At 37.5% G+C, this 26,842-nt stretch overlaps 1 protein-coding gene across 1 annotated transcript in view; it reads left to right on the forward strand.

Annotated features, from left to right (window-relative positions):
- The window catches only part of LOC149252933 (2-oxoglutarate (2OG) and Fe(II)-dependent oxygenase superfamily protein), a 200,499-nt gene that overhangs the window by 27,171 nt on the left and 146,486 nt on the right, over nt 1–26,842 (forward strand). The window contains exon 4 of the mRNA XM_089454313.1: nt 9,231–9,435. Within this exon, the coding sequence (XP_089310439.1) occupies nt 9,231–9,435 (205 nt within the window). The remainder of the gene's footprint in view (nt 1–9,230; nt 9,436–26,842) is intronic.

Here is a 26,842-nt window from a genome sequence, read left to right on the forward strand (position 1 = left end):
TTATGAAATATTGCCTTATATATATTTTTCACATATATTTCCTTTTCTTATTGCCTTTGCGCATGTATTAGAAATGTTTCCCATATTGCTCATAAGCTAAGATTGTGTGCACATGTATTGTCACTATATCGTTTCTCATTTGCTATGATGACTTCACCTTATTGCATCTAAACAAACCTTATGCCATCATCATATTCCATAACTTTACACTATGCATAATAGCATTGCTTATGATAAAGTTAATCATTTCGCTTTGCACTGATTCCATATGTATTGCAATGTATTTCCTTAATTTTAAAATGACCATTTTTTAGGTCATGTTTAAAATTGTTTCAAGAAGGCTAATGCTTGCTTTGTTTGTGCAGGTTCAACCTTTTAAATTCTCACTTTGATCCTTTTTGCTTAGAAGAAAAATACTTAGGGTTAGGGTTTTGAAATGAATATGGAATATATGAAGGGAATGTAGAATATAAGGATAATGGCATATTAGGGTTATGGAATGAAAAATATGTACATATGTACATTGGGCATAAAAGAATGGATATAGGATGAATGTAAATGTAATGAATATAAAATATGCATTCAGGTATTAACTCAATTTTAACAAAGTCTAAAAATTTCTACAAAAATTTGAATTTACAAGAGCAAAATTTTGTACTTACGATTCTTGTACTTCCCTGTAGTATTGGATGAATGTTGTTGTTCTTTAACAATATTGGATGAAGTTGTCGTGATCAAATAGCATAGATAGATAGAAACATAGAGCTTATTTATGCTTCATGTTCTAGCATCCTTCATTGATTCTAGTCCATTGCTTGTTGATGTTGTTCAAGTCCCTCTGCAATTGATTCTTAATAACTCAGGTCCTTTCTGTCATGTACATTTTTATGCAATATATACATGTTTTTGCTAACATTTCAGGTCCCTCTGTAATTGATTTGAAAAATATTTCAGGTCCCAACTGCCAACAATACAAGTTCCGTCGTCAATGCAGCTGCATAACTAAGTTTCTTTTTGTGAACCTTCCCCCTTGCTGATGGGAAGACTTGTCCTCAAGTCTTCTTTATTTTGGAGGATGATTCCTGCAAACTCAAAATGAAGAAATGGTAAAACAAAATAGAGAATTCATATTGGCCAAGCTGGTTGGTTTTCCGATATGAATTCGAGTTTGTATTGTGCCACTTTCGTGGATTTTCACAACCAAACTCCTTTATTATTTTTGATCTTTTTCTATTTTTTTTTTTTTTTTTTTTTTTTTGAATGGAGGTGGGGTGTAATGGAGTAGGGAAGTATGAAAAGTTTATGGAAATAGGTTATATTGAAGTCATGATGTAGTAGTAAGGTTGGACTTCAACATGCTTGGTCATGGAGCTTAACATACAATATGGATGATGAACAAATCATGAACAATATGAATTCAATATGAAAGGCTTCTTTGGAGATTGATGTGACTTGACATGGTACTAAACGTGACTGCTTCTTCTAATGATTGTCTTCATGTCTTTTTGCTTTGATCTCTATCATGTTGTAGGGTTTGTGGATGTTGTTGGTCAACATTGAAGAGCAAGATTCAAGAGTTTGAGTTTCATTGAATGAACTCAACATCAGGTGCATCTTCACTTTTCTTTGACTTGAACATTTGTATTCATATTTTGGAATATGAATTTGACTTTTGAAAATTACTTCATCCATGGAGTTCACTCCTTCATTCTTCCTATGATCTGCAAAAACATAGCACTTGCCTGCAATAGAACATTAGATGATGGAGGAAGAGAGTTGTACAGTCTCTCTTCTTCCAATATATATGTAAATCATTACAAGCATTGTTTAGAAAACAAGTCCAAATATGATATACAAACAAAATGCATTTATTTACCGCTTTGAGGAGTGGTGGCCAGCCTAGACCTCCTATCGGTATTTTGTTTACAAAATATTTGTTTTATATCCAATTAGAGTGATTCCAAAGCCAAGTTAAAGTGAATTCAGATGGCTACCTCCTGTATAAACAGGTTTTCAAAATGATATAAAATGATATGGTAAAAATTATAAGGAGTGCCATGTTTGATAGGGCTGCTTGTGAATTTGTAACTAGACCAACAGTCACTATTGGAAGCGTAACTTCTTTGATAAAGATCAGATCAATGTGATTCCACTTGGATATTAAAGTAGATTCACTTTTTTATTTCCAGTAGAAACAAGTTTTAAAAATTCTTAGGCTTGATATCACAAAATTGGTGATGAACAGGCCTAGGAGGCAGAGTTTTACTATGCTGGTTTGAAGACATGCAGTCACTAAATGTGGCATAACTTTTTCATTTCACCTCCAAATGGGATGATTCGAATTGTGTCTTAAACTAGACTTGAAGATATATCTCCCATATAAACAGGTTTTGAAAAGAAGATGATTTGGTATGTCAAATATGCCAATGAACAGTCAAGACCTAGAATTGTCACCATGCAGATTTTTCGACAAACAGTTAGTATTTCAAGAATAACTTTTTCATATGATGCCTGATTGAAGTGATTCAAATTGATTTTGAAACTATGTTCCTAAATTATCCGGGTTGAGAAACTTATCTAACTATCCATTTATCCTTCATTTTCACTTCATCCATCTCATTTTAATGAATATTTGAAGTATAATCAGGTATTTAACTTTAATTTGTCAATTTCTAGAGTTTTTATAAAAGTTTGATTTTAAGTGCAATTTTGGCAATTTCAGAAATTCCCGTAATCACTTTATGGTTGATATGGATGCAGGCCACCTTAGCACGAATGGGATGCATGAATGGAAAGCTTGGGAACTAGGACCAAGCCACCTATGCTTGGTTCAACCAGATCGAGCTTTATTATGCCTTTTTGGAGCTAGTCAATCATGACTAGTCATCCAGAAATCCCATCTAAATAGGGTTGTTTTGGGATTCCAAGATATTAGTCATATTTCTTGGGATGAGGAAGGTGGATTCGACTTGGATAGGTGGATTAGAGTAGATATGTTTGTTAGAGTGATTTTAGATCAGTTGGTTTCATGAACCTCTTATTTAAGAGCCACACTTTGATGGCTCAAAACACTTGACATATGATACTTTTATGCTGTAATATTTTTGGTGTGAAGACTTAAGTTGGAGACTTATGTTACTTTCATTTTGCTGATCAATACATGGATGTTTTGCTGATCTAAAGCTTCTGATATCATCTTCATAAGTGTGCAAGGCAAGGGTGGAGGGCCCCCACTCCAAGCTAAGTACACTTCCAAGTTAGACTAGTTTTATTTCATTGCAAATCTGGTTGATGATAGCTTTAGTTTTTCAAAGTTTTATTTCAGATTGCATCATGATTATGAATAGTGATTGATTTCAGTTGTTAATGGTTTATTCATCATCTAATTGAGTTGGGAAACAAATGTTCAAGTTGGGCATTCTCTCTATGAAATGGTGAATTAGAAGTAGTCTCTTTCATTTACATGCAAGTGGTTTGTTTTCATTTAGATTTATATCTTGAGATGAATGAGTTATTATGGAAATCTTTGAGTGTCTCTTAAGTTAAGAGCCTTTTTCATGTATGATTTATGCATCTTGAGTCTTTGATTGTAATCTCTAATTCATTGAAGTAATACTTGAGGTGGAAGTAGATTTCTTGAGTCAAGAACTCTTCCAGTGTTCCCTCTTTTTAAGCTGATTGAATCAAGAGTTTTAAGATATATTTTCTCTTAGTTTTTAATCATTTATCTTTCAAAGTTTGATTGTATTTGATCTTCACAAATAGTGAATTTGCCTCCAAGAATAAACAACCCGGATTGATAAGTAAATAATTGTGTTAGTTTAGGAACATAAATTAGCTCAACATTTTGGCGCCGTTGCCGGGGAGGCAAATATCAGCATAGTCAATAGAGAGATAAAATCCAAAATACACAAAAACATTAGTTATATTTCATTTCTTTAATTATGTTTCTATATGCCTAGAGTTAGAGATCCTCAAGGTAGATTTATCAAAAACCCCCCACAAGTAGAGATAGGATCATCACATACACCTGTTACTGGTAATCCAATCATTGAAGAACTGATAGAAAAACAAAGAAGTGGCCAAAGATTAACCTTGATTGAAAGGCAAACTCTGTCAACTTGGGAGACAAAGCAAAAATTCTCCACTTCCGGAAAACTAAAAGAAAAAGGGAAACAAGTTGTTTTTCCACCCATCGATCCTCCTATCTTCCCGCAACTTGAACCTCCACCTGAAATTGAAACAACTCCACAAATGGCAGAAGAAGAGGGACATGGATCCATTCATCTTACTCCTGAAGAACAAAGAGCTGAAAATGAAAGACAAGAAAGAGAATGGAGAAGGAAGAGAGAGGAAGAAAGGAAACATGAAAATGATAGGAAGTTAGAAAATGACAGGAAAAGACAAGAAGATGGACTTGACCAGGAATCTACTTTTGGTTTTCCAATAATAGATACAAGTGCAATACTAGGAGAAGAAGTAAAAATGAAAAACATTCCACCTTCTGTGTTGCCAAACTTCTATGGAATGTCTACAGAAGATCCGGATTCATTCATGTTTGAATTCGATATCTTATGTAGAACATATGGTTATACTGATGATGTCCATAAGCTCCGTCTTTTTCCTGCAACATTAAAAGCAGCAGCCTTAAAATGGTTTATGGGTTTAGGGGAACAAACAATAGCCTCCTGGGATGATATGCGAACTGACTTCCTTAAGAAATATCAGCCTTATTGCAGATCTAGAGATTCAAGGGAAGATGTGTTTAGAATGACACAGCAAGAAGATGAAAATCTAGAAGAATATTTAGAACGGTTTGCATATAATCTTCAGAAATCTAAACAACATTCCCTAAACCAAGAAACTGTTCGAACAATCTTCCTCAAAAGCATAAGAGATGAGTACCTTGACATTTTAAATGTAATGGGTAAAGGAGATATTTCAAATCTTCCATTTGATGAAATTGTCGAGTTATGTCAGAAATATTCTAGAGGAAGATCAAAAGCCGGAAGAAGGGAAGTGAGTTCCAAAGCAGCAAAGTCAGCCGCAGGAGGGATAACAAGGGCTGAAATAGGAAGTCTATTGGAAAATTTCAAAACAGATCTTTTGAGTACATTAGGGACACAAGTAGATGTGCTAAAGGCAAATAAGAAAAAGGAGGAACAAGAACAAGCCTTAGCAATATTTTGTTCAAAATGTAAAAAGAAACATCCTTTGAGAGATTGTCCTTTAGATAGCATTCAAGTGTGTGGTCTTTGTACAGGCAATCATTCCACTGAAAATTGTGTAACACTAAAAGAATTGCAAACTAATTCAATGGAAGAAATGCAAGGAGCAGAAGGCTTCTATTATGTTGCACCAAGAAGACCATGGCCACCTAGAATGCCACAACCGAATCAGCCACAAGTCCCTCAGCAAAATTATGCTTATCCATCTTATAATCCTTGGGCCCCTCCAATGCCATGGCAAGCTTGGCCTCCACAACAATATCCACAACAACCTGCACAAGGTTGGAGGGGATATAGTTATGGAAACCAACAGCCACAACAGTCTCAACAATATCAACAGCAATACCAGCAACAGTACCAACAGCCATTTTCATACCCACAATATCCTTCATCCATGCCATTTCTGCAACAAAATTCTGCATATCCATTCCAGCAGCAGAATCCACCACCATTCCTATCACAATCACAACAGTTACAGTTACCTTCAAATCAACCCAGACCAACACAATTACCATCCCAACCGGTGGCAAATCCAAATAACAAAGCGGACAAATCTGCATATACAGTAGAGGAAGCAGCGTATTATCCTGCATATTCAATTCTTCCTCTTGATGATGTCCACTTAAGGTCTGGAAAAGTACTTAAGAAAGATTCTCCTCCAATTATAGAAGAACCAGTTGAACAAGGGGAATCATCTGAAACCACACAAACTAAGGTACAAAATCAGAAAGGAGCAAATATTACACAAACACCACCTTATCCTGAAAGGTTGGTAGAACAACAAATTCAAAATCAAATAACCCTTCCTGAATTTGATATCTTAGATGAGTTAAAAAATGCATATGTTAAGATTCCTTTATTAAAAGCCATCAAAGAAATACCGATATATGCAAAGACAATAAAGGAATTGTGCCTTAGGAAAGAAAGAAAGAAAAAGGATCCTGCAACAATCCAAGTCATTGGTAAATTAGCAAGTCTCATGTCTACTCAAACTGTAATAGAAAAATATATTGATCCTGGTATCCCAATGGTTACCATATCAATAAATAATTTCTCTGTACCTAATACATTAATAGACTTGGGAGCAGCTATCAACGTAATGACAATGGAAACAATGAAAACTTTGCAATTAAACAACATTAGATCAACCTCAACGGTATTGGAATTAGCAGATAGATCTAAGGTTGTTCCTGAAGGAATGTTAGAAGATATCATAGTTTCCTTGGATTCATGGGAGTATCCTGTTGACTTCTTGATCTTGCAACCAAAGACAAACTTGGGAGGACATCCTTTGATATTAGGCAGACCATGGTTAGCCACTGCTGATGCCTTCATAGGATGCAGATCTGGAAGTATGATAATTTCACATGGAGATGAGAGGAAGCATGTCACTCTTTATTCACCTGCACAAACCACTTCTTTAGAATCAATACTTGAAACCCAGGAAAAGCAACAAACAAAAGCAGTTTTAAGTATCAATCAATTCTATGATTTTAGAGAGGAAGAGGAGAATGAAGATTTGATGGATCTTTTTATCTCAGAACCAAATATTTCAGAGCAGCTAAGGAAAGTTCAATATGAAGCTGCAAATGAACTTTTGAATCAATGTTTTCAGGAAACATGTACTATTAGAACATTGCAGCACTCTTTGGGAGACATCTTTCCTGTAAACACAATTAGCAACCCAATAATCAAAACAATTGAGGTACAACCTGGAAAATATTTAAATATTGGAAACCAGCTGCAATCAAAACAAGAACAAGAGGTAATTGCATTACTACAGAAATACTCAAAAGCATTTGCCTGGGATTACACTGACATGCAAGGAATCCATCCTAACACATGTATCCACCACATCTATACAGATGATAAACTTAAACCTGTTAGACAACCACAACGAAGAATGAATCCAATGATGAAAGAAATAGTGAAAGAAGAACTGCAAAAACTGCTAAATGTTGGATTCATCTATCCTATTTCAGATAGTCAATGGGTTTCACCACTGGTTGTTGTACCAAAGAAAAACGGAAAATGGAGGGTATGTATAGATTACCGAGAATTAAACAAGGCTACATTGAAAGACCATTTTCCTCTACCATTCATTGACCAGGTGCTAGATTCTTTGGCTGGAAAGAAATACTTCTCTTTCTTGGATGGGTTTAGTGGGTACAATCAGATTAGAATAGCAAAAGAAGACCAAGACAAAACTACATTTACTTGCCCTTGGGGAACCTATGCATATAATGTTTTGCCTTTTGGTTTATGCAATGCACCTGCAACTTTTCAAAGAGCAGTGCTTGCGATATTTGCTGATCTAGTCCATGAATGTGTGGAAGTTTATATGGATGACTTCACAGTGTATGGAAACACATATGAAGATTGTTTGAACAATCTTGAGAAAGTCTTGAAGCGATGTATTGAAACAAACCTGTCATTAAGTAACGAAAAATGCTATATGATGTTAACAGAGGGTATAGTTCTGGGACACCATATTTCCGGCTCCGGAATTAAGGTGGATCCAGCCAAAATTCAAGTCCTAGTTAACTTAATGCCACCTACAACTCAAAAGGAGGTTAGAAGTTTCTTGGGCTATGCGGGCTATTACAAAAGATTCATAGAAAACTTCAGCAAATTAGCTCAACCCCTGTTTAAACTTTTAGCAAAAGATGTTGAATTCCAATGGACGAATAGCTGTCAAAATGCTTTTCAAATTTTAAAAGATAAACTGTTAGTGGCACCCATACTTCGAGGGCCAAATTGGTCTTTGCCTTTTCATATTTCCACTGACGCATCAGACACTGCAATAGGTGCCTCTTTGGGACAGAAAGAAAATTTGTTCAACTATGCAATATACTTTATCAGTAAGAATTTGACACCTGCAGAAACAAACTATACAGTCACTGAAAAGGAAATGTTAGCCGTTATACATGCAGTAAATAAATTCAGGCATTACATTACAGGATATCAAGTTTTTATTCACACAGATCACTCAGCAATAAAATACTTGATGAACAAACCCATCACTAATGGACGAATTACTAGATGGCTCCTGTTATTGCAAGAATTTAACATTACAATCCAAGACCGGCCAGGCAAAGAAAACCAAGTGGCTGACTTTCTTTCCCGTATCCAATCACCAGAAGACCCAAATCCTGTGATAGACAACTTCCCTGATGAACATCTGTTTGCCATAACAGTTAAAACACCTTGGTTTGCAGATATTGCTAATTACTTGTCATCTGGAAAATTTCCAACTCAATTCACTAGTAAGCAAAGAAAGAAAATTGTTAGAGAAAGTTCTAGATATAGCTGGGTGAATGGTGATTTGTTTTATACTGGTCCAGATCTAATGATTAGAAAGTGTGTGCGTGAAGATGAAATACTAGATATACTCAGGGCATGTCATGACGAACCATGTGGTGGTCATTTTGCAGACAAACGGACAGCATACAAAGTGCTGCAACTGGGCTATTACTGGCCATCTGTCTTCAAAGATTCTAAGGCATATGTCAAACAGTGTGACAGTTGCCAAAGAATAGGGAGACCTATCATGTCAGATGAAATGCCGCTCAAGCCTCAAGTCCTCATTGAACCATTTGAACAGTGGGCACTTGACTTTGTTGGACCCATTAATCCACCGTCAAATGGAAAAAGATACATTCTGGTATGCACGGATTATGTAACAAAATGGGCAGAAGCCAAAGCAGTGAGCAGAGCGACAGAAGACACAGTGGTTACCTTCCTCTTTGAAGAAATTTTTGTGAGATATGGAGTTCCAAGACAAATAGTGACCGATCAAGGAACGCAGTTTACCTCAAAGTTAGTGCGGGATTTGACAGAGAAATATAAGATAAAGCACAGAAAGTCTACTCCATATCACCCTCAAGCAAATGGTCAGGTAGAATCTACAAACAAAGTCTTAGAAAATATCATGACTAAGACAGTGCAGCTGAATAGGAAAGATTGGTCTGAGAAATTAAAGGATGCATTATGGGCTTACAGAATAACATGGAAAAATACAACTGGGTTTAGTCCATATCAGTTGGTCTATGGGAAAGAAGCCTTATTGCCTATTGAGTTCCAGATACAAACGTTTAGGCTAGCAGCTGAATTGGGCATAGACTTGACAGAAGCACAACAACAAAGGATCATGGAGCTGAATCAACTGGATGAGCATCGTCAGCAAGCTATAGAGCATACAAGATTGGTACAAGAGCAAAGAATGAAGTGGCACGACAGATATATTAAAACCAAGACATTTCAGAAGGGAGACTGGGCCTTATTATTTGACTCCAAGTTCAAGGATTTCAAGGCAAAATTTACCACACATTGGCTTGGGCCATATGAAATAGAGGAAATCTTTGATAATGGAGCAGTGAAGATAAAGACCATTGACCAGGACCCCACCTCATTTGTTGTAAATGGTCATAGGCTGAAAGTTTATCATCAACCTATTAGTAAAGAGACATTCATGAAACAACTGGTAGAGGAATCAGGACTGGAAGTTATGGCTCAACCATCTTCCAGTTCAGAAAAAGAATAAAAAAATATATATAAAAAAAAAAAACAAAAAAAAAAAAAAAAAATAAAAAATAAACAAATAAATAAATAAATAAATTGTTTGCTGGTGAAAACCAGGCAACTGGCACTAAGCAAACACGAATTCATAGGGGAAAACCAGGGAAACCTGGACTCTATGAATTCACTATTCTTGTTTTTCTATTCTCACATCATTTCAATGCAGGACCTTTCCACAATTGACTTGAGGACAAGTCAAACATTCAACAAGGGAGAGTCTTGAAGCAAGCTTTTAGCTGTTACAGCTAAGGGATTGTGTTGTTCACTTTGGACCTGAAGCAAATTTGTTGCAGCAGAACCAGAAGGGACCTAAGAAGAAACATTATTCAGTGGGACCTGAAGCAAACTCAGTTGCAGCAGATCAAATCATTCCAGAAGTATTGCAGAAGGGACCTGAGATGAAAACATTATTCAGTGGGACCTGAAGCAAACTTAGTTGCAGCAGAACCAGAACAGAGCCGACATAATCTATCAGAAGCATTGCAGAGGGACCTGAAAAGAGAAACATTATTCAAAGGGACCTGAACAATTCAAGAAATAGAGCATAGTAAACAAGGAGCAGTAATAAAAGTCTACTTTTCATCTATTCCACCTGTACAAACAACATTCAACATTCCACCTGTACAAACAGTATTCAACATTCCGCCTGTACAAACAACAACAAGGGAGTATATTCATAGCCATTTTGTGCTTGAAATTCAAATTTTTTTTTAGAAACTTCTAGTTTTGATCTACTTGAAGTTGGTATCTGCAAATATTCATTGATATTCATTCCCAGTATATATACCCTACATTCCCTATTCATATTCCATTTCATTTCATCTCATATAATTTTCCCTAGGTATTTTCCTTAAAAGCAAAAGAATCAAACTAGGACCACTCTTTTCACCTGCACATGAACTCAGAGCATTAGAATGATTATAATTTTAAACATGACCCCAATGGTCATTTTAAAATTATAAAGTTATGTCATAAAGAAATGCGCAAAGAATATTAAAATATTAAGCATATATCAAAGGTTATAAAAGAGTGCTAAGGTTCATAAATTACAAAATATATGAGCGCTCAAATATATTATGCATAACCTATATTCTATTGACAAACACATATGGTATGCATGTATATATATATATCAACGATATATCAAACATGGTAACGTTATTGCACCTGCAATAACAAAGATTAGACGATATATATTTTATAACCTAAATGCTTAAAACCTAAGGCGCATCATTTGAACAAACAAAGGCTCATATCATATGTGCATTATTCAAAAGCTCAAAAACGAATAAGTCATATAGTCTATGCGCATTAATCAACATACGATGGCATATGAGAATGGTATGAGGCCACGGGTTATGATGAGAGAATAATCAAGGTAATACGTGAAGACCGTAAGCATACAGCACAATGGTAATGATGGTCACGGCATATGGTAAATGATGCAACGAAACCATCACGTTCAACATGGAAATCGTAATACAATGTTTTGGCGTTTATTTACAGCCATATGGTAATAACCATAAGCCGTGTATAAGCCACGTAATAATGTGTGATATGTGGAGGACGGTGCAATGAGAACACACGACCATGGCCAGCATTACCAACAGCGCAGCGCTCCAGGGTATGATCAACCATGAAAGCCACGAGGGACAGCACGTAGGTACGACGTCGACACGGTGGTAAGGCAGAGTTGAGCTATTGGATAGTGAAGCGGCGGAAGGACGGCCATTAAAACTACAGCTATCAGGTAATGAACGTGCAGCGTACACGAAACGGTCATAAGAATCCTCTCGGCATACATTCAAACCACAAGTTCCTCATTGCGAAAATGCTCAGTGAATCGTGGTGAGGCCGAGAGCAATCCAAAGGGAAGAAAGACTGTGTGAGAGGGAGTTTTAAGAGTTGAAGCGTTGAATACAAGCTGAGTGCTGTGAGGACATAAGGTGGGAGAGTGAGTTAAATCCGCCTGGAACTAAAGATAAGGTGAGTGCCATTAAACTCACGGGACTGGATCGCTGTGACACCAGTTCAAAAGACCGACAAAGGAGGGATTGAAACGTTGTTTGTATTCCACGCGGCCGTCGAGGATCAGGTAAGCATTCAAATCCGGGATAACCCAAGTTTACTGCGTGTATGGATGGATTGACCAGTTTGTAATGCGTAGATTATGGTGTGAATTTATGGTAAAAATCGCCAGCATTTAAAAAGGTTAATATGCATGCATAACACGGTGGCAGTCCAGTGATTCGATGCATATAGTGCGGAGGTTGTTGAACGCCGAGTGCAATAAAGAGTGCCATACCCGTTGCTAGTTGAAACCGCCATTTGCACTCGTTGCATTTACACTTGTCGACCTGCGCGCTAGGTTTTAGCCGTCGGCATAAATGCAATTGTTTGGTATGCATAGATCATAGTGGCAGTCACAGAAAACGCCGAGGTCATGGTTGTCATATATGCGCACACAAATGCATGGTTGCTCAGAAAATAGTGTTGTGAATGCATTGTATTAGATTGGAAGAACTGTTGTTTATATGTGTGAGTTATAAACAGAGTGCGCATTGGTATATGCCGTGAGGACTGTCAAAAAGAACAGAGGAATGCTGTAAGGGTGCATGACAAACGAATCAAACGCATTCATGCTTCATTGTGCGCCTATATATACATATATTTGTGCCATTGAAATGCCAGGATTGTCTGCAAACGTGTTGTATTGACTGCAAATCCTAGTTAAAAGCCGACTTTGCATTGTTTGTCACTTGAGACCGAGGATTTATGGACTCTGTGAATTTGTGTGGTATAAATAAGTGAGGAAATGAGGTGAGCGATTGTGATGAGACCTCTAAGTTATAACCCTGCATTTACACAGTGAATTTGTTTGAAAAACGATGAGAATTTATTTGAGGCCGCAAGCATTTTTTTGTTTACACAGTGATTTTGTTTGAAAAAAACGATGAAAATTCACAAGGCCGAGAACAATTAGTTGTTTATATGGTCATCATTCTTTTGAGAATTCGTTTGAGGCCGAGAGTATTTTGTGTATACAGTCATCATTTTTGAAGAATTCACAAAGCCGAGAGCTATTTGCTTGTTTTTATACAGTCATCATTTTGAGAAATTGGTGAGGCCGAGAGCTATCTGCTTGCATACAGTCATTATTTTTTTTTGAGGAATCAGTGAGAGGCCAGAACACTTTGCTGTGATATAATCAAATTTTCATGAGAGGCCGAGAGAAATTTGTATATTATATACAGTCATTTGTCCATATGTTTTTGGAAAATTGTTGAGAGGCAGAGAGCAGAGATATGTTTTTGAAGATTTGTTGAGAGGCAGAAAGTAATTTTTTTTTTTTGTAATACATGTTAATTGATTCAAGGAAACATGATTATTACTTAAAATATATATTTTCTTCAAAGAAAAAAACAGAGGGTAATGTGTTAGTAGAGCATATTCAGCTGATTGTTTGCCTTACACAGGGAATCTAAACAGAGTTTGGGCAGGGGTTAAGGAGGTCAGCATCAAAACAGGGTAAAGTGGTCAGAGAAGAAAGAAAACATGACAAACCGGGTAGAACCAAAATTTCAAATTGATAGTTGGAGCAAAGAAACTGTAGAGAAATTGTATCAGTCAGGAATGATAGGATTCCTACAGAAATTTAATGGCTATTCAGATCAGATAACTAAAGACTTCATCCATAATTTCAGTCATGACCAAACTCAAGTAGGAGAAGTCAATATCCCGGTAACTCAAGAGTATTTGTCCAGAGCCTTAGAGTTACCGATGATAGGGGAAAATTATCACAAAGGTGTACATTTCAAGGAGAAAGGCTGGACTTTCTTCCTTGAAAAGAACCGAAAAGGAACATTTGATAGGACTAAGGGGATACCCAGGGAATGGTTCAATGAACCATGGAAGGAACTAGTCTTGGTTGTTCAGAAGTTTTTAACATGTGATCGTGGTTACAACATTGCTCATTTATATCATGTTAGATTACTACAACATATTAAAGGGGATGAAAGAATCAATTTACCATATTTCCTGCACAAAAGTCTTGTAAAAATGATTGAATCAGTGAAACAAGAAAATAGGCCAAAGTCAGCACAAATCTATCATCAGGGGCTAATTAAAATCTTAGTGGAATACCAGGTAAAATCAAAGGGCCTAGAATGGAAAGAATTTATGCATAAAAATCATTTTACAGAACATCTTATTGATATACAGGAAAAGGTAGAACAGGAAAGTAGAAGCATGATGAATTCTCCCCTATATCCAAGGACCAGAGCTAGGAATATGGCCATGCATGAGACTGAAACATCTTTTATGTCTGTTCATAGGAATAGAACTTCTATTGATCTTGAAAAGGAAGTAGAAGCTTATTCTCCTAGAAAACCAGAAGAGCAGGAGCCCCTTGAAAGAGATTCCATATATAATGATGCAGGAGAATCCTTAATGAAAACCACTCAGGATTTTGAAAAAGAAATTCATTTGGCCAAAATCCAAGACTTAACAGATCAGATAGAAATAAGCAAAATTGTGGAAAAGGAATTGAAATCAGAGAACAAGGCACAGAAAAAGGACAATGCAAAACTAATGAAAACAAATGAAAAGTTGCAAGAAGAAATACGCAGGCTAAAAAGGAGAAATGAATTGCTTTCCAAACAGGCGTTTCAGTGGTTAAAAGATAAAAACATGTGGAAAGCTAAATATGAAAAACAAAAGGTGAAGGCAGCAATGTTAAAGGCAGGGCAGGAATCAGAATTTGATTGTGTGAACAGGGAACCAGCTACAGGTACAACATCTACTTCAGAGGGCAGAAGGTCCAAGAGGAGCAAGCAAGCATGGGGACATGCTTGATCATAAGCATGGGAGAGATGTTGGGCTTCAGTTTTGATCTCTTTTTGCTTTGAGAAACTTATCTAACTATCCATTTATCCTTCATTTTCACTTCATCCATCTCATTTTAATGAATATTTGAAGTATAATCAGGTATTTAACTTTAATTTGTCAATTTCTAGAGTTTTTATAAAAGTTTGATTTTAAGTGCAATTTTGGCAATTTCAGAAATTCCCGTAATCACTTTATGGTTGATATGGATGCAGGCCACCTTAGCACGAATGGGATGCATGAATGGAAAGCTTGGGAACTAGGACCAAGCCACCTATGCTTGGTTCAACCAGATCGAGCTTTATTATGCCTTTTTGGAGCTAGTCAATCATGACTAGTCATCCAGAAATCCCATCTAAATAGGGTTGTTTTGGGATTCCAAGATATTAGTCATATTTCTTGGGATGAGGAAGGTGGATTCGACTTGGATAGGTGGATTAGAGTAGATATGTTTGTTAGAGTGATTTTAGATCAGTTGGTTTCATGAACCTCTTATTTAAGAGCCACACTTTGATGGCTCAAAACACTTGACATATGATACTTTTATGCTGTAATATTTTTGGTGTGAAGACTTAAGTTGGAGACTTATGTTACTTTCATTTTGCTGATCAATATATGGATGTTTTGCTGATCTAAAGCTTCTGATATCATCTTCATAAGTGTGCAAGGCAAGGGTGGAGGGCCCCCACTCCAAGCTAAGTACACTTCCAAGTTAGACTAGTTTTATTTCATTGCAAATTTGGTTGATGATAGCTTTAGTTTTTCAAAGTTTTATTTCAGATTGCATCATGATTATGAATAGTGATTGATTTCAGTTGTTAATGGTTTATTCATCATCTAATTGAGTTGGGAAACAAATGTTCAAGTTGGGCATTCTCTCTATGAAATGGTGAATTAGAAGTAGTCTCTTTCATTTACATGCAAGTGGTTTGTTTTCATTTAGATTTATATCTTGAGATGAATGAGTTATTATGGAAATCTTTGAGTGTCTCTTAAGTTAAAAGCCTTTTTCATGTATGATATATGCATCTTGAGTCTTTGATTGTAATCTCTAATTCATTGAAGTAATACTTGAGGTGGAAGTAGATTTCTTGAGTCAAGAACTCTTCCAATGTTCCCTCTTTTTAAGCTGATTGAATCAAGAGTTTTAAGATATATTTTCTCTTAGTTTTTAATCATTTATCTTTCAAAGTTTGATTGTATTTGATCTTCACAAATAGTGAATTTGCCTCTAAGAATAAACAACCCGGATTGATAAGTAAATAATTGTGTTAGTTTAGGAACATAAATTAGCTCAACAACATAATTTATGATTTTCTCTTAGTTTTTTGCTTTGAGAAACTATGATTTTGAGCTAATTTATGTTCCTAAATTAACACAATTATTTACTATCAATCCGGGTTGTTTATTCTTGGAGGCAAATTCACTATTTGTGAAGATCAAATATAATCAAACTTTGAAAGATAAATGATTAAAAACTAAGAGAAAATATATCTTAAAACTCCGATTCAATCAGCTTAAAAGAGGAAACATTGAAAGGGTTCTTGAACTCAAGAAGTCCACTTTCACCTCAGTTATTACTTAATGAATTAGAGATTATAACTAAAAACTCAAGATGCATAAATCATACATGAAAGAGGCTCTTAACTTAAGAGACACTTAAAGTTTTCCATCATAACTCATTCATCTTAAGATATAAATCTAAATGGAAACAAACTATTTGCATGTAAACAAAAGAGACTAATTCTAATTCACCATTTCATAGAGAGAATGCCCAACTTGAACACTTGTTTCCCAACTCAATTAGATGATGAATAAAACATTAACAAATAAAATCAATCACTATTCATAACCATGATGCAATCTGAAATAAGACTTTGAAAAACTAAAGCTACCATCAACCAGATTTGCAATGAAATAAATCTAGTCTAACTTGGAAGTGTACTTAGCTTGGAGTGGGGGCCCTCCACCCTTGCCTTGCACACTTATGAAGATGATATCAGAAGCTTTATATCAGCCAAACATCCATGTATTGATCAGCAAAATGAGAGTAACACAAGTCTCCAACTTAAGTCTTCAAACCAAAAATATTACAGCATAAAAGTATCATATGTCAATTGTGTTGAGCCATCAAAGTGTGGCTCTTAAATAAGGAGTTCATAAAACCAACTGATCTAAAATCACTCTAACAAACATATCTACTCTAATCCACCTATCTAAGTCGAACTCATCCAATCCATCCCAAGAAATATGGTCAATCCCATAAAATCTCAAAACTGCCCTATTTCCTAGGGATTTTCTGGTGACTAGTCATGTTTGACCAGCCTTGACCGGGCCTAATAAAGCTTGTTCTGGCCGAACCAAGTGGAGTTAGCTTAGTCCTAGTTCCCAAGCTGTCCATCCATGCATCAAACTCGAGCCCAAGTGTCCTGCAAATAGGTCATCCACATAGCTATTACGGGAATTTCTGATTCAGTCCAAAATTGCACTTGAAACTCAATTTTCATAAAAACTTCCAGAAATTGCAAAATTAAAATTAAACACCTGAATATGCATAAAATACATCAAAATGAGATGGATGTGATGGAAAATGGATGGAAAATATAAGGATTAAGTAGGTTTCCCTAAGCAAAAATAGACCAAAACTGAGGCCCAACAGCCGGCTGCAACCAGTAAAGAGGTCTGCAAATCTAATTCCCTAATGTACAGACAGGATGACAGCTCTCTGGCATTAGGTGAAAAGAAACCTGAATAACTCATTCGCTGAGACATGCAAGACTCTAACACAGAGGTAGGATGACAACTCCTCTAATGCTAAACATCAAGAGTTCAGGAAAACAGCATATCAGGCACAGCTTGGAAAAGCATAGAAATGGAAAGTGAACAATTAACAACAAAAGAAGCTTGTATTAGTTGAAAATGAAGATGAGACGCTGCAAGTATCAAAGCAGTTATAGTCTTCAGAAGTTGAACCTTACATCAAAACAACAACCATCAACCCTGATTACATCTTGTTTCTGGGTATATATAGAGTTTCATTACAAAGGCACTCGGCCATTCTAATTATGGAGGAGTCATAATTGACCACCAACCACTTTAACTACTTGATGGGGTCTCTGGTGCACTTGCTTGTTTCAGAGGATAATTCTGATCTTTTTCCTGCGCTCTGCTGTCCTCTCAGGTGGCTTGAGTATCATATGGGATGAAGTCCCATAACTGTTAAATGCATTTATCTGCTTGAGCTTTGTCCTTTTCCTTCTCGACCATACTGTTTGTTAAATGCGGTTGTTGAGGAGGAAATGCACCTGGTACTGGTAGACTGGTCACCTTCGTCCTTCGGGAGCATGGAACGGTTAAGGTACGTGGACTGTGCAGTGGGTGGAATAGTCGGATGGAGGAGCGAGACTAGTCGTCGAATTAAGGGGATAGACGACGGGGATTGCTTGGCTGAGGGCATTGGGAGATATGGGAGCGGGGCGAGAGTGGGCCATTGGATCTTGGCAGAGCTGATTGGGCGGCGGAGGAGTGATCGGGCGAGTTGCTTTATAGGGCACGACGGGAGCCGTTGGATCGGGTTTTTTGGTATTTTTGGGTACTTACGTATGGCGATGTGCGATTGCGATCATATCGCATCGCAATATCGCATCAGCGGAAGCTGAGGGGCGCGGTCTTGATACACACACAAATGCGATTGCGATCAGATTGCATCGCAATATCGCATCGGCGAAAGCTGTGGGGGCGGCCTTGATACACACACAGATGCGATTTGCGATAGCGATCAAACCCGAACTCGATAAGGGAATTAACCTTTTTTAGGATCGATGAAAGGAGAATGAGCGGTGCAAGGGAAGGAGAAAGTGACTGTTATGAGTCTCTTTTGGGTGTGATCAAGTGGACTAAGATCATCTCTGACTTTAGAAAATCATCGTTATATAGCAGAGCTAACAACACCTGCCAATATCTGACCATCAATCATCATGCCATCCTGACGTCATGTACCATCTCTGCATTTCATCTCATCTTTGCTGAACACTGATATAGATAATGAAGAAGAATTGATTGAGAGTGAGTCACAAGACTTTGCCACTCTCCATAGACTAAAGTCAGTCCATATAACCAGGGGTAGAACCTCAATCAGACTTGATCTTGAATGATCAAGTTATTGAACGTCATGCATCCTAGACACAGGGAGTACGGTAGTACATGATGCATCCATTTGTAGTGTTATGGTACCTATCCTCTTTCCCAACTCATTAGCCAGATGAGAGGTACTTCCCAAGAGTCCCAGACTACATGGGTAGGATGTATGTTGGGGCATCCGCAGGAGAAGGTGAACCACTCATCCTGCTCATATGCCATAGGAGAAGGTGAACCACTCATCCTATGCATATATCATCAACCATAATTGAAGGTGAATCACTCACCCTATGCTCTCATATATCATCATGGGGTATCACAGGGGAAGGTGAACCACTCATCCTATGGTCACACATAGCTCCAATAAGTACCCCAGGTCCCTAGGATCTCCTAGAGCTCAATGTCCAACTCAAGTAGGACCCTCATGGGAGGGTCCTTCCACAACTCCAAGTCTCTCTTGGAAGGTTAGAACTTGACCTTCCCCAAGGGCTTCGTGAGAATGTTAACAATTTGATTATCAGTCTTGATGTGTTGGAGCCTTATTTCTCCCCATTGTACCATATCTCGGATAAAGTGGTACTTGATATCAATGTGCTTCGAGCGGTTGTCGAACATGGGATTCTCTAAAAGGCAAATCCCACTCTGGTTATTGCAATAGATAAAGGTGGTATCCAACACATGCTCAAATAGCTCATTGAAGAGCTTCTTCAACCAAACAACTTCACAACAGGCCATACTAGCTGCAATATATTAGGCCTTAGCGGTGCTTAGAGAAACTGATTTCTACTTCTTGCTCATCCAAGAAATTGAAGCAGAGCTCAAAGAGAAGCACCATCCCGATGTGCTTTTTCTATCCACCACACTGCTAGACTAGTAAGCATTAGAATATCCATGAAGCCTCAAATTCCTGACAGTGTATCTCAGATCATAGTTGATAGTACCACAAAGGTATCTCAAGAGATTCTTTGCAGCAACCCAATGCATGTGATGAGGCTCGACCATAAATTGACTCAAAGTATTTGCAACGAAGCATATGTCCAATCGAGAGTTTACCAAGAACATCAAGGCCCCCACAAGTTGTCTATATTCAGAAGGGTTTGCCAATTCGGGCCCAACAACACTTCCACATAACTTCTTGAAGTTGAGTTCCATCGGAGTAGACACAGACTTGCATTCCACCATCCCACATCTTTCTAACAACTTCACAATGTATTTCCCTTGAGAAAGGAAAATCTCGCCTAACTTTGCTAGACCTCCAGGCCTAGGAAGTAATGCATCAGTCCTAGGTCCTTCATCTCGAACTCAAAAGTCAACTCCCTCTTGCATTGATAAATGAGAGGGTCTGCACCAGTCAGAAAGAGATCATCAACATAAAGGACCAAAATAAATGGCATGTCCTTTTCAACCTTAAAGTATAGGATTGGATCAGCATAACTCCTTGTAAATCCCAATTTCATAAGATAACTGTCAATCCTTTCGTACCAAGCCCTAAGGGCTTGCTTCAACCCATAGAGAGCTTTCTTCAGCCGTCAGACATGTGCCCTTCTGTCTTGTACTTCAAACCCCATGAGGTTGTTCGAAGTAGACTTCCTCCTTAAGGGAGCCATGCAGGAAAGCAGTTGATGTCCATTTGATGTAGGTTCCATCCTTGATTGGCAGCGAGAGCAATTATAGATTGGATAATGGTGTATCTAGCAACCGGTGCAAATATTTCATCATAGTCCACTCCTTCCTTTTGAGAGAAGACACGAGCAATGAACATGGCCATGTATTTTTTAGCACATCCATCAACTCCATGTTTAATTTTGTAAAGCCATTTGGAGGTGACCACAAACTTGTCCTTAGGTCTAGGCACCACGTCCCAAACATTATTCTTCATGATTGATTCATATTCTTCATTCATTGCAACTATCCAAATTGTGGCAATATGTCTTTCAGCATCTTCAAGAGTGTCCTTGATCCATAGAGGTCTTTTCCTTGAGGTAGAGGAATCACCAGGAGGTGGATCAATAGGATCCATTGGGCCATCAACATCGGTTATAGGCTCATCTGTCGGAGGTTCATCTTGTTTTTCAGCAGCGTCATCATCGTCCTTCCTTGAGATGGAGAGATCTCGGGTTTTCCCGAGGGCCGTGTCTTTATCAAAAGTAACATCTCTGCTTACTTCCATGTCCCTTTGACCAGGAACATAGATTCTATATGCCTTTGAGTTTTCACCATAGCTGACGAATATACCTTTCTTCTCAGAATCTTCCAACTTATTTCTTTTCTCTTTAGGCACATGAAAATATACCAGACAACCAAAGATTCTAAAATGAGAAACATCAGGTTTCTTACTAGTGAAGACTTTCTCGGGTGTCTTGAAATCCAATGCTTGATGCGAGCTCCTATTTTGAACATATACGACAGTGTTGGTGGCTTCTCCCCACAAGAATTTCCGAAGACCTTGATCATAAATCATGGCATGGGCAGTGTCCATGATTGTTTGATTCTTTCTTTCAGCAACACCATTTTGCTCAGGAGTATATGGAACAGTTGTCTCCCTCTTAATGCTAGCCTCTTTGCAAAAGTCATTGAATTCATTTGATTCATATTCGGTTCCATTATCGGTCCTCAACGTCTTGATCTTCTTCCCTGTGTGATTTCTACCAATACCTTGAAAGAACAAAACCATTTGAATACTTCATCCTTTCTCTTCAAGAAATAGATCCATGTTTTGCGTGAGAAATCATCCACAAGGATTGCATAGTATAGGTATCCTCCTAGTGAAGTTATGGGCCAGATACCAGACAAGTCAGAATGGACCAATTGAAGAATATCGTTTGTCTTACTTTCACTAGAAGGGAATGGTCCCTTTGTATTTTTCCCAACTGCACAACCCTGACAAACACCTTCATGGTTCATGTTAAACTCAGGCATACCTATGACCATCTTCTTTACCCCAGGTGAGGCTTTGTAATTTAAGTGGGCAAAGCTCCGGTGCCATAATTCACATTAAAGAGAAGTATCACTTGCCAAAGCGCCCAAAGGACTTCCACCAACTTGATAGAGACCATCAACCCTAAATCCAAGAGTAAATGAATCTTTAGGGTTTCTATTGCAGATACATACCTTTCCATCAATGATGCTACCTTGAAGCCTCTATCTTCCATCGTAGAAATAGACACCAGGTTCTTCTTCAAATCAGGCACATACAATACTTCTTGTAGATGAATGGTTTGACTTTGATTCAAGTGAAGAGTGACAATTCCTATCCCTTTCACGGGGTAGGTGGCATTATCTCCAAGTATGATCTTTAGATTAGTTTTCTTTTCAACCAAATTTGAGAGGGCCTCCTTGTATCCAGTGAAGTGCCTTGAGGCTCCACTGTCAATTAACCAATGCTCCACTGTCAATCAACCAATGATCCAAAGTATCAGGAGGAGAGGCAGTAGATAGAGCAGATTTAAGATAAAACTCATCTTGTTTTTCTACAACATTACTTTCATCATACCTGACATTTCTCGCCCTCTTGGGAGGTCGACCGTTTCCATTTTGAGTAGCAGGAGCGTTCCTCTTTCCTTTGTTGGTGATGCTATTGTTCTTTTGATTGCCATTGCCTTTGAAATTGTTGTTGTTGTTGTCGTCATCCCTTGGAGAATTCTTCTTGTGAGGACACTCTCTAGCATAGTGGCCGAACCTGTTGCAATTATAACACCTTCCTTTTCTTCCTTCTTTGAATCCCTTCTTAGATCCTTGACCCTATCTCCTTGGACCAACATTATTCTTCCTTTTTGCATGAGTGGAGAAGGCAGTAGGCTCATTTCCATTTGAGGACTTATCTCTCTCCATCATCCTTGTTTCCTCTTGAGTGCATCTAGCCAATAACTCATCGAAACCAGGTATCCTGTCATTGTTGAGAATGGTGGTGGTAAATACATCCCATGGTCTTGAAAGACCTCCAAGTGCAATGAGAGTGAGCTCCCTGTCAACAATAACTTCTCCAATAGATAGTAGGTCATTCTTGATTTGTGTTATTCTCATGAAGTAGGATTGGATAGACTCCCCTTTATTCATCTCGATATCCTTCAACTTGTTTTTGAGAAAGAGGATTTAATTTGCATTGTTCACTTTGAACATCCCAACTAACTTCTCATATATTTCCTTAGAAGTTCCCAAATAAAATAATATAGGCAACCAAATGCTTTTGAATGGAGTCAATTAAAATTTTCTTTGCTTTGATCTCACCTTTTCTATACTTCATCGTAGCAGTACCTGGTGCATTTGAAGGAGGCTCCACCACTTTTCCCTGCACATAGTCCAATACTTTATGATCCTCCAAAGTCATCTTCCATGCATGATAGTCAGATTTGTCATTGAACTTGTCCTTAGTCTTGAAGTAAGATGTAGAGGCCATTGAGACTTGTCCAATGATCTTGTCCAATAAATTTCTTAGTGATTTCTTTTCTTTCTCTTGCATGGGCTTTGTCTTCACTTGGGCTTTGATACCATGTTAATTTTAGATAACAATGGTATGTTCTATGCTCACAACAATTACTTCAATGTTCTTTTATCGGCCCAATGACAATTTCCACTTAATTTTCAATAGCAATCACATTAACCATTATTGACAGTAACTGTAGATAGAACATAAACAATAAATGCAGAAGACAAGTCAAGACAAGAGAACACCAGTATTTGGCGAATGCCAGGGAAAAACCCCAAGATGGGAAAACCCTTTGATCAATTCTTCTTGTTATTTTATCAAATGTTCAACAAAGAGCGTACAATAAAGTCAAAATTGACTTGAAAATAGATGATCAAAACCACTGTCCAAAACAACCCTGTCAAATCTGAAATTCTGCCCTTAGTCAATAGCAGTCAAATCAACCCTAACCAGAAAGTCAACAATAGTCAAAGTCTGGTTAAACTTCTCCAAAACAACTTGGTCAAGGGAGAGAGGAACTTGACCTCTCTTACTGGTCAAAGTCAACCCAAGCAATCATCCAAACAGTCAAACTCGATCATCAACTCTATGGTTAACGTATGTCAAAGTGCTCCTTTTGCCTCGGCTTATGTGCACAAAAACTCGGCTTGCCCAAACAATATTTCTCCTAGAAAATCGAAGTCAAACATTGCCCAAAAAGTTAAAGTCAATGCTGCAGACAGGTTCAGATTTTCGGCCTTGTAATTTTTGTTGTCCTCCTTCGCACATGTGAGAGAAGCCTATAATCTTTGAGCTGTACGAACCAATTAGATGAGGAGAGAGAGAGAATATGTTGAGTTGTGATGATGCCAAATGAGATTTGAGGTCATCCTTATTTATACAAGTCGTTGAAGGTCAAAAGACATGTCACGTAGGCTTCATGAGCCTACATGAGCCTATATGATGATGTGGCCGACCTTGACAATTTGCACATGTGTGGGCTTCACTTCAAAAACATATTTCTCCTTGTCCAAATTTAGTGATCTTTAGGTTGATTTTGGTCCTCTCTAAAAGAGGAATTCAATGCAATAAATATCTCCATCAACTGAGCTGTCCAAAGTGGAATTTGGCCCCAATTGCTAACTTTATCAAAATTCCAAAGCAATCGATTCAATAAACCCTTGCAAATTCTCAAAATAGGCTAACCAACCCGCATTTTGAAATATGTCTAGGGCTTCTGGATGGTGTAACAGAGCATTGGTAGAATCAGGTTCATGATAGACTGTTGCTCCTCCCATGGCTACTCAGAAACTGTTATAGGGTTACACTTGGCTCATGCAAAACATTTGCTGAGGTAAAGAGTATCAGTTTTCTAGAATTGGCTTATCTTCTCGATAATTTTGAATTTTTATGCCATATTCGACAGTTACTGGGAATAATTTCTGATAGTCACATCAAGTTTAAGAAATAATGGCAGGAGTAATAACGACTTATTACTATAAATGCAAAGTCTAATTAGTAATTTCTAGATTGGGGTAAGGATATGATGTCTCGTACAATGGGTATGTTAGGTCCCTATAATACTAGTGTATTCCCTCATTGTTATTAGTGTAGCCCCCTTATTGTTATTGTTGTGCCCCATAGAAGCCCATTATTCCCTCATTGTTATTAGTGTAGCCCCCTTATTGTTATTGTTGTGCCCCATAAAAGCCCACTATTGTTATTGTGGTGCCCTTACATTATTATTGTTATGTCGCCTCTGATCATATTGTGACCCCCTTATACCTCTATATATAGAAAGAAGGTTGTGTCATTTGAATCATCCAAGAATTGTTCATTTGTGTAATGTAAAGGAGGTTGCCCCCTCTAAGAGGCTGATTTTGAAGTCGTTGATCTATCTCTTCTTCTATTTCTTGAGCTGGTTTCATAATATTTGGAATCAGACATGGAAGCAAGGATGAATGTCAAGTTAGAAGGATTGAAAGAAGGTTTGGCAAAGTTGTTAGAAGAAAGGCGTCCCATTGGTGACAAGGCAATTCATGAAAATCATGATGAAGACAAAAGAAATATCAATCACAATTTTAGAGACTCCCATGTGGGGTTTAAGAACCACCGCATTCCAAAGATAGAGATGAGGAAGTTTGGTGGCAACGATCCGGTAACTTGGATACTATAGATGGAGCAATATTTTGATCTATAGGATGTGCAATCCTCACAAAAGGTATGTATTGCATCTTTATATTTAGAACCCAATCAATTTGTATGGTATAAATGACTTTGTTCTCGTAAACCACTTGTCATGTGGTCAATTTTTATGGAGGAAATGATAACACATTATGAAGATACAAAGAGCAACACCTTCTTTAGCTAATTGATAAATCTCAAACAAAAGGGTTCAATGGCGGAGGACATTGAAGACTTTCAAAAATTGAATATTAGGGTAACCGATATTCCAGAGCAGCATAGGATTGATGTATTCATAGGGACTTTAAAAGATAACATCCAGCATGAGGTTTGCCTTTGGGACCCTGATTCATTGGAGAAGGCATTCAAAGTGGCAAGAAAAGTTGAAAGCAAAATTATGGCAACAAGGAAGTCTAGCAATCACAACTATAAAGATGGAAGTGTTACTGGTCCTAGTCTTCCACAACCTACAAGGTTGACACCACAACAATTGGAGGAAAAAAGAGCAAAAGGGCTTTGTTACAGTTGTGATAGTAAATACACTAAAGGTCGTAAGTGTGTTGAGAAGAAATTATTCTACATAGATTGTGAAGAGGAGGAAGAAAATGAACAAGAAACATCAAAAAAGGAGGATATACACAAGGAATCAACTCAAAGAAAAAAGAAATGAATCCGACCATATCTTGTAATGCATTGGCAGGAATTACCACTCCTCAAACTCTCAAGATAGAAGGACATATCAAGAAGAAAAAGGTAATAGTGTTGATTGATTCGGGTAGTACCCATAATTTATTCATTGTAAGATAACAAAGGAATTAAATTGCTTCTTATATCCAGCACTAGAGTATCAAGTGATGGTTGCAAATGGAGGAACCATAAATTGCTCTGGAAAGTGCCATAATATCAAGCTATCCATGGGAGAATATGTATTGAATAGTCCAATGCTTTCCATTCCAATGGGTGGTGCTGATGTTGTACTAGGAGTCCAATGGTTACAATCTTTGGGTATGATAGCTTTTAATTTTCAAGAACTTTTCTTGATTTTTTTTTGGGAAGGAAATGAAGTTGAATTAAGGGGTATCACAGGGAAACCAGGAAAGATAATCAGCTCTAATAGCATGACAAAGCTTCTAAAGAAAGAACAATGGGGCATAATTGCACAATTATGTTCACTAGAGGTTCAAACATCGAAATCATCTATTTCTCTAGACCTCCAAAAGTCTTGGACAATCATTCCAAGGTATTTGAGACTCCCAAAGGCCTCCCACCTATTCGTGATCATGATCATGCTATTCATTTGATTGCAAGAAGTATTCCTCCAAACATCAGGCCTTACAGATATCCCTATGCCCAAAAGAGCGAAATTGAACGTATGGTGCAGAAATGCTAGAGGCTGGTATAATTCAACCTGGTCAAAGTTCTTTCT

This window comes from Pinus tabuliformis, chromosome 7, assembly GCF_031772625.1.
Source record: "Pinus tabuliformis cultivar Carrire ecotype Pingquan chromosome 7, CPIR1, whole genome shotgun sequence".
Lineage (NCBI taxonomy): Eukaryota > Viridiplantae > Streptophyta > Pinopsida > Pinales > Pinaceae > Pinus > Pinus tabuliformis.